Here is an 8036-nt window from a genome sequence, read left to right as displayed (position 1 = left end):
GCAATCTCTCTCTCTCAGACCTCTTTCCTGAACTTCAGACCCAAATGTTCATCTACTTACTAGCTATTCTGTCCCAAATTCAGCAGGTACAAATAAATCCAACATACACTGTCCCAACTTGTTCTTTCTCTTCATTCACTCAACAACTGTTTTTTGAATACCCGCTATGTGCCAGGCATGATTGTAGAGCCTGGAAATACAGAGATGCATATGCTATATTCCTACATTCAGGAAGGTCAAATTTTCATGGAGAAGACTGAGAAATGAAAACGAATACAATGCAAAGGCGATGATAGATCACAGGGAGCTGAGACATAGAATCGGGTCATCTAAAGCAGGTCGTGTGTTTGCGGGGGCAGGAGACAGATTAGTGATCAGGAAAGTCACAGAGGAAACAGTGTTTGAGCTGTCTCCAAGAATTTGCAGGACTACTCCTGCACAGCGAGGCAATTCTTACCTCTGCCGCAGACCCAGCTGCTCCGGTCAGCGCGGCCCACAACTCGCGTCTGCAGTGGCTTCCCAGGTCAGCCGGCCCTGGAAACTGCCTCCCTGGCTACATCTCTTCCATCAAGGACACGCTGAAGACTGTCCACTTAGCCCTAGGTCCCTGTCTGCTCTCTGCGGTGGTTTTCTGGAGGTCACCTGGTAACTTGTTAAGAACACCTAGGTTTCAAAGGAAAACAATAACGTAGGTGTTTCCTGCTCCTCTCATCAGAAGTTTCTTAGCCTTTGGGAAATGATTTCACCTCTCTGAAACTCACCTCCTCGTCTCTGAAAGGCTAATAATTTTAAATACTAGTGCTTACCTCAAGGGGGGGTTTAAAACACCAAATGAGATGAGCGATGTGAAAGGAACAGCACGAATATTAATCACCTTTGTCAGGTTTTGAGGATGAGGGACGATGACTTCAAACGTTATAAATGCTGATCTTGTAAGGACAGTGTGAGGCTTTTGAAACTTCCTCAAATATACAGATATGAATTTCAGTTGAATTCACCATTTATGTCTCTTCTAGCATCTCAGTTTCCAATCCGGTCTGGATTTCATTCCAACCATTTACTAGCCTCGGACAAGTTATTCTAAGTTTCGTCTCGGGTATCATGGGGATAATTAAACATGTCTCTAAGGGACGTTGTGAGAATGGTTTGAAGTATGGAATAGAAAACGTCACCTAGTAATGCTTTCACACGCAAGGTTTTGACCAAGGAAAGAGGTCCTTCTGTGGGAACCTGGAGACCGGGAACTGAGCAGGGGGCGAAGGGAAGCCTGTCTCCGGGGCAGCGCGAAGGCGGATATTTGGACGCTCTCACTCCCCAGCCGGGGGCGGCCTCGCGGGAAGAGCCTGTCGCCGGCCCCGGTAGGGGGCGCCCGAGCGCCGCACTGCAGCATCCTGGCGGCCTCTCCGGGCTGAGCTCGCGCCCTGCCGCAGTCCCTCGGCGGCTAGTCTGAGCGAGTGGCGGCGAGGAGATCCTGGCCGCTCCGCCAGCACTTGCCGCAGCTGCCGCCGCTCCCACCCACGATCGCAGCCCAGCAGCTGGGAAACGTCCCCCCCCCGCCGCAGACTGGGCTGCGCAGCGTGGGAGGGTTAGCGGTCCCGGAGGACCGATTCCGAACTTGCAAGGGGACCGCGGCTCTCCCGGGCCTGGACAGTATGAACAGGTGAGTGTCACGCACGTGCCCAGGTGGCTCTTTCGGGATTGCTTCCTGCAGACCCTTTCGAGCCCCTGAACGCTCGGCCTCTGGGGCGGTCCTCCTGGTCACTGGGTCCTCCCAGGCGGGGGTTGTGGGTCACCGAGAGGGAGGTGTGAGCGCCGGCGCCCAGAGCTTGACAGCGCCCTCCGTCCGAGCTGAGACCGAGAATGCCCTTTTGACTTAGGCTGCATTTGCTCCCTAGGTCGAGAGCAAGTGACCTGCAGTCCACAATGGGCTTGGTTATCATTTCAGGATACCTGTTGCTTTCCGAGCAACGGTATAGCCGGGGATGCGTGCTGCGTTGTGATAAGGGAGAATTTCTGACCATGAGACCAGGAAAACTTGATTTCAGAGCTAGAGAAGGAGCGGCCCAAAGAGAATCTCATTCCCACGATCAGACTGGATTCTTTGCTTCCCTAAACACCTGCACTTTATTTTGATGAGACCATAAATATAGAAGTTACAAAACTATTACCGTCTAAAGATGCTTGTTTTTTTTTTTTTCCAAAAGGAAATAGAAAGCATGGACCTTGATAAGTGTAATAGTCTTGGGATTGATTTATTATGGATAAATTATTATTTTTAAATAAATATGAAAATCGGGTTATTAGTGAACTAAATGTCATAGGCCTATTGAATTGTAAGCTCCTTGAAGATGGCCATTTAGCATAAATGCGGGATGAATCAACGCATGCATTAATGTAACACAGAATTTGGAGTCTTGCTTTTTTCTTTTCTTCTTCTTTCTAAGCTTTCTTTTGGTACCTTTATGTTTAGGAAAAACCTTTAATCTCTTAAATACCTAAGTGTGATTTTAGCTTTAGGAGTGATTAGAGCTGAGGAGTTTTTGTCCTAATAAAGCACTGTCCACGTAAAAAGTGAATGGCAGCTTCAAGACCCAGCCAGAATATTTCTGCACAACAACATGAAAAAAATGTTTTCTTCGATCCGTGTTATGGAAGGTCTTGGATCATGAATTATTTTGAACATCAGAGACTTGGCAACAGGTCCCTTATTAAAACAATTTACACATTTATCTTTGTTTTCTATCTTTATCAAATGTAACTCTTCACATTTTCATGTGAGAAAATGTTGAAGGATATATGTCAGTTTTGTGTCTTCCTTTAAGGGATTTTTCTAAACATAACCTAAGATTTAACAATAACTAGCTGCATCTTTATTAGGTTATGTATGAAAAATTTAACCTACACAATTTTTCTTTCTTATGTGAAATTCCTATGCCTCTGAGGCCATTTGGGAGTTACTGAAAAATTTAACTTAACAAATGTTTTGGGTTTTTTTTTTAAACCACATTTGATGGCTACTTTCTTGAGGCGTAAATCAGATAGTAAATTATTTGGATTTTTATGTGCATGGGAATGAACAGTTCTGTATGAAATAACAAATTGTTGTTTATACAAGCTCCAGACACTTGAATGTTCTATGTTTCAAAGAAATGCTTGCCATTCTTATTCGGAATTTATTTAGTTAATACATCTCAATAGATTATGCTTCTGTGATGCTTCTGTGATGAACCACTGAGCCTTGAGCATAGAGGCCTTTTCTTTTTTATTTTTTTTCTGATTTTCAAATTTTTCTAGATTGTATCTTTTTCTTTTTTTAACATCTTTATTGGAGTATAATTGCTTTACAATGGTGTGTTAGTTTCTGCTTTATAACAAAGTGAATCAGCTATACATATACATATATCTGCATATCTCCTCCCTCTTGCGTCTCCCTCCCACCCTCCCTATCCCACCCCTCTAGGTGGTCACAAAGCACTGAGCTGATCTCCCTGTGCTATGCAGCTGCTTCCCACTAGCTGTCTATTTTACATTTGGTAGTGTATGTATGTCAATGCCACTCTCTCACTTCCGTCCCAGCTTACCCAAGGCCTTTTCGTAATGAATGCATATAAAATGACAAATAATGAAATTCTTTTTATCTTTAGCCAAAAGTGTGGGACTGGACAAATTACAGATGTAAAAGCTTCTGGTTTTTGTATTATTAATGATTACTAGGGAGTTTATTCATTATTGGGATGAAGTAAACAACAGCCAATGTTATTGTTGACCTTTCTGTCCTTCGGAGGAAGCTCTGGCACTGTGGAAATCAGCAAATAACAAAATTTGTGAGGTACAGGTCCATAGTTTAGATGCGTAATGAAGGAGACAATTACACGTTAACGTCTTTGTAGAAACACTTTTTCAGAAGGACTTCTACTTTTTTCTTTCTCTGGAAAAGCTCTTTTTGAAAATTTGTAGATGCCAAAACTCTGGCAGGAACAGTTCATGTGTTTAGATAGCAGACTTGAAAGTGACGTCTTGTAGTTAGGTTGAAAACATCGATAGCAGAAGTTCAGAATACGGGAGCCTGCAATTCATGTGAAAAATGGGAGCCTTAATATGAGTGTGCTGAAATATAACTACAGTGCCAGATGAAGAAGAGGAAGGATCGTATGAAACTTTTGCTGGGTCATTTGTCAGGTCATATCTCAAGGGGCGAATGCAGAGGATGCCACATTTTTAGAGTGATTAAAATGGCAAATACCAGAGAAGAGAGCTGCACATGGTCAGGAGGGAAAGTGAGGGTCAAAAAAACATAAACAAGAACAGATGTCCCATGAAGAACCAGGGAAGATGATTGGGTCTCATTTTCCTAGAAAGTAGACATCTAGAAGGGGGCAAAGGCTCCTAATAGCTGCTTGTCTACCTGAAGGGCTCTGAGTGAAAGAAAAGAAAAAGTTGATAAAATGCTCCTCCTCCCCCCATACCTGGAAGTGATAAATTAGACCCAGGATGGTTGTTAGATGGTTGTCTGATCAAAAAGGAAGGCTGGATGGATTTTTCTGTTGACTCCAAGGCTTTTTCCAATTTTACATTTCCATGGTACCAAGGACCTAGGTGTCCTTCCTGAAGCACCCAACTATATAAAATGGGCTTACATTGTATATAATGTCATTTCCCAAGTGTCAGGACAGTACCATAAACTAATTTACTTGAGGTTGTCATAGAAAAGGAATCAGAAGTCAGCACATGGCATTTATCTTTTGTGTACCAGGGCATTGTGCCCAGAAAAATATAAAAATATTATCTAGATGTTATATATCAATTTTGGATCATGGGTATCTGTCACGTGACTCAATCATGTGATCTAGTGTGAACGGAGATAAAATTTAAACCTTGGAATGCAAATTCAATCGTATTACAATGGGATAACTAACATGAATGTGTATTATTCAGCCCAAAGGGAAAAAAGAGTTCCAAATGTGACTCTCCCCATGTGTGTATGTATATTGGATGTTTACAGACATATGGTAAATACATGTATTCACAGGCAAGTATTTGTTATCAATTACTGACAAAAAACATTCTTTGAGGAAATACTTTTGAAAATGCTATCTTGTGTAAAAATGCATTTTTTAGAACCAAACAGATCTACGTGCAAGTCCTGGATCGATCACTTTTTAGTTGAATGGTTTACAGTATATTGCTAGACCCCTCTCGCAGGATTGTGGTGAAGATCAACAGGGAAGATGTTGATCGAGTGAATGGTGCTGGCACATAGGAGATGCTTTAATAAATATGAGTTTCTTTCTCCAGTCAGTTATGAATTCCCAAATCTCTTTTGTTGAAGGATTGCTGATTTGCAATGATATGGTGAAACCAAGGGCTGGAACCAAAAAGATCTTCTCAGCTCTTTAGTTTGAACCACAGTGAATTGTCTACCAGCAGCCGGCATGGCTAAAAGTTCAGAGGTCAAACTGGCAATATTTGGGAGAGCAGGCGTGGGCAAGTCAGGTAAGATTTTTGTGGTGGTTGTTTGTGTGTGTGTGTGTGTGTGTGTGTGTGTGTGTGTGTGTGTCTCTCCTGTTCTCCTGTGTTGCTCTTTTAGATGAAGCCTCTTTCTCTTTATCGGAAATTTTCATTTTGCATAACCAGGTTTTATGTCCTCTTTTGCTTCTTTATGGTAAAGAAGCTCTGCTGGTAATACACTAGGCAATGGATACATCACAGGTCTTGGTATTCAGAGGAAGGATGTTCAACTTCCAAAGAAATCAGATTGTAGAAATTAAAAAATACATTTGCTCTTTTTTTCTCTATATGAGATCTTGAGGGGCCAATGTAATATCTCATCAATCTTGATATTTTCAGCAACTGGCTCAATGTCAAGCATGTGTTGGGTGCTGAACAAATGCTTGCCGAGAGAATATATCTTTACAAGAAACAGAACTGTATTATCACCCAACACGTCTAAAATTGGGGAGGACTGGTGAAAACTGGGGCGTGTGTGACCTCAAGTAAGATAGCTATTGCCAGAACCTCTGGGGTGAATTTAGATGATCCAGTTGTAGCCCACGTCGGTAATTGAGAGGCTTTTGTATTTCACACCTCAGTAAAGGTTTGCAGACCTTTAAGATGAAGGGTGAAATGGTGGAAGTGAAAATGTATCTAATCCAATTGGAGAAATGGATCTCAGATTTTATCATTAAATGTTACGTACATGTGCTGAAATATCAGGGCAACATGGTTTTTCAGATAACGTTGCTTTGATCTCTCACTGGAGGAAAGACTCATAATTGACTTTGCTCATTGAGCTCTTGGTTCTCAGGAAAGGACTCAAACAGACACCTAGTAGGTGTGTGTTTGTAGAGGGAAACCCATTCGGATCATCCAGTACAACAAGTCATCCACATAATCTTAAACCAACACGCATGAGCAGCTTTTAATTCTGTGACCAACCTCTCTTTCCAAACCGGCTCTCTGGTATAATTTCAGCAGTAAATCTTCCCTATTCTAAGTTCTAAGTCTCTCTCTCTCTCTCTCTCTCTCTCTCCCTATCTCTCTCTCTTCTTTTTATTTTCTCAAGAGGGCTCTTTTCTGTCATCACCCTTTTCTCCTGCTTGCCGCTTGCTCTGGCCTCTGGCAGAAACCAAGCAAAAAAAAAAATAGATAGTTGACAAGGCTAAGAAACTGCCAGCCTTCGGGAGATCGAAGATCGTTAAACTCCTCCCTATTAATCTCCTCAGTGTTTTCTGATGGCGTGAGAACAAACAATTTCTGTAGCTGGTGGAAGGCTCCGGAGAATGAGGAAACTGTTCCAGTGAGTGGAGGAGCAAGGCAATGCCATGTGTGGGAAGACATGTTCTAACAAGAGCTGGTCTAAATTTTTCACGACCGAGGGATCTAGACTTAGAGCTCAGTGTTCAACATTCATGCATGCAAAATTTAACACAGGCAATAAGGGAAGGGGAATTTTTAACCTTATATCATTTACCAAAATAAACTCTGCATCATTTGAAAAGTGAAACATAAAAATAAAAATCCAGTGGAGACAACCACTTAACTCTATGTACTGTATACCCACTCTTTTTCATCTGTATTATCTCAGAGCAAACCAGGTATCTCTTCCTGTCAAGGCTGATCCATCAGTTAGACCTCAGTTAGACCTCGGTTTCCTTTGTCTTTCCCCAAGTTGTTTCAATTGTTTCTTCAAGGATTCTTCTCATTCTCTACTGACCTTTTCCCCCTGAGCATTTCTTTGTCCACTACTCCACCTTTTTCTTTTCTCCAAGCTTATTGAACTTGGGCTCTGCCCTCACTGTCTTAACTTTTTGGGACTTCCCATTCATTGGTTAAACATGGCAATCTTCCACTGTGATCATGCTGCTGAAACTGCTTTTGTGAGGGTCACCACAGATCCATAACCAACCAATCTAATGAATCTTTCTCAGTTCTGGTCTTCTTAGAACTCTTGTTACCGTTCAACATAACCACTTACGCTTTCCTAAAACTCCTTCCTTCCCAGGCTCCCATGACATCACACTTCTTGGCTTTCCTGCCACCTCTCCATTGACCCGAAGCAGCCATCTTCATGTGCTGCTTTTTATTGGCCTACCTCTCTCAAAGATTGGGGCTCTCAGGTTCTACATACCATCCTCTTGTCCTCTCACTGCAGACCCTCTCCCTAGGGGAAAGCCCTCACGCCCAGAGCTGAAGATGACACCTGCACACAGAGTCCACATTCTGTTGACCTTGGTTTTAATTTATGGAAAGTGCAGAAGTTGAACTTGTTCATTTAGGTCCTTTCCAACTCTAAAATCCGACGACTCTTGATTAATGACTCTTCTTTGGACTGGTTTTCCTGTCCACCTTATGTACATTCTACCATGCGTGTTTATTTTCATTTAGGTGAAAATGACAGTGATAGACCACATGCCTTTAAACAATTGCCTTTTTGTCTGTCATCTATAAACAGACAGTGTTTTCCTATTTCAACATGAGACTGTTTTCCTGAGACCTTGCAACCACACCTCCCGTTTATAAAGTAGACAGGTTTGACT

The 8036-nt window shown here is 42.3% G+C and overlaps 1 protein-coding gene across 1 annotated transcript in view; it reads left to right on the top strand.

Annotated features, from left to right (window-relative positions):
* The first annotated feature begins 1460 nt into the window (after positions 1 to 1460).
* RERG (RAS like estrogen regulated growth inhibitor) overlaps positions 1461 to 8036 on the top strand; it is a 102566-nt gene continuing 95990 nt past the window's right edge. Inside the window, exons 1-2 of the mRNA XM_007113696.4 lie at positions 1461 to 1660; positions 5330 to 5493. Of these exons, the coding sequence (XP_007113758.1) occupies positions 5433 to 5493 (61 nt within the window). The 5' untranslated portion in view covers positions 1461 to 1660; positions 5330 to 5432. The remainder of the gene's footprint in view (positions 1661 to 5329; positions 5494 to 8036) is intronic.

This window comes from Physeter macrocephalus, chromosome 6, assembly GCF_002837175.3.
Source record: "Physeter macrocephalus isolate SW-GA chromosome 6, ASM283717v5, whole genome shotgun sequence".
NCBI lineage: Eukaryota > Metazoa > Chordata > Mammalia > Artiodactyla > Physeteridae > Physeter > Physeter macrocephalus.
The sequence above is the reverse complement of the archived record's forward strand: the minus strand, read 5'-3'. Positions and strand labels throughout refer to the sequence as shown.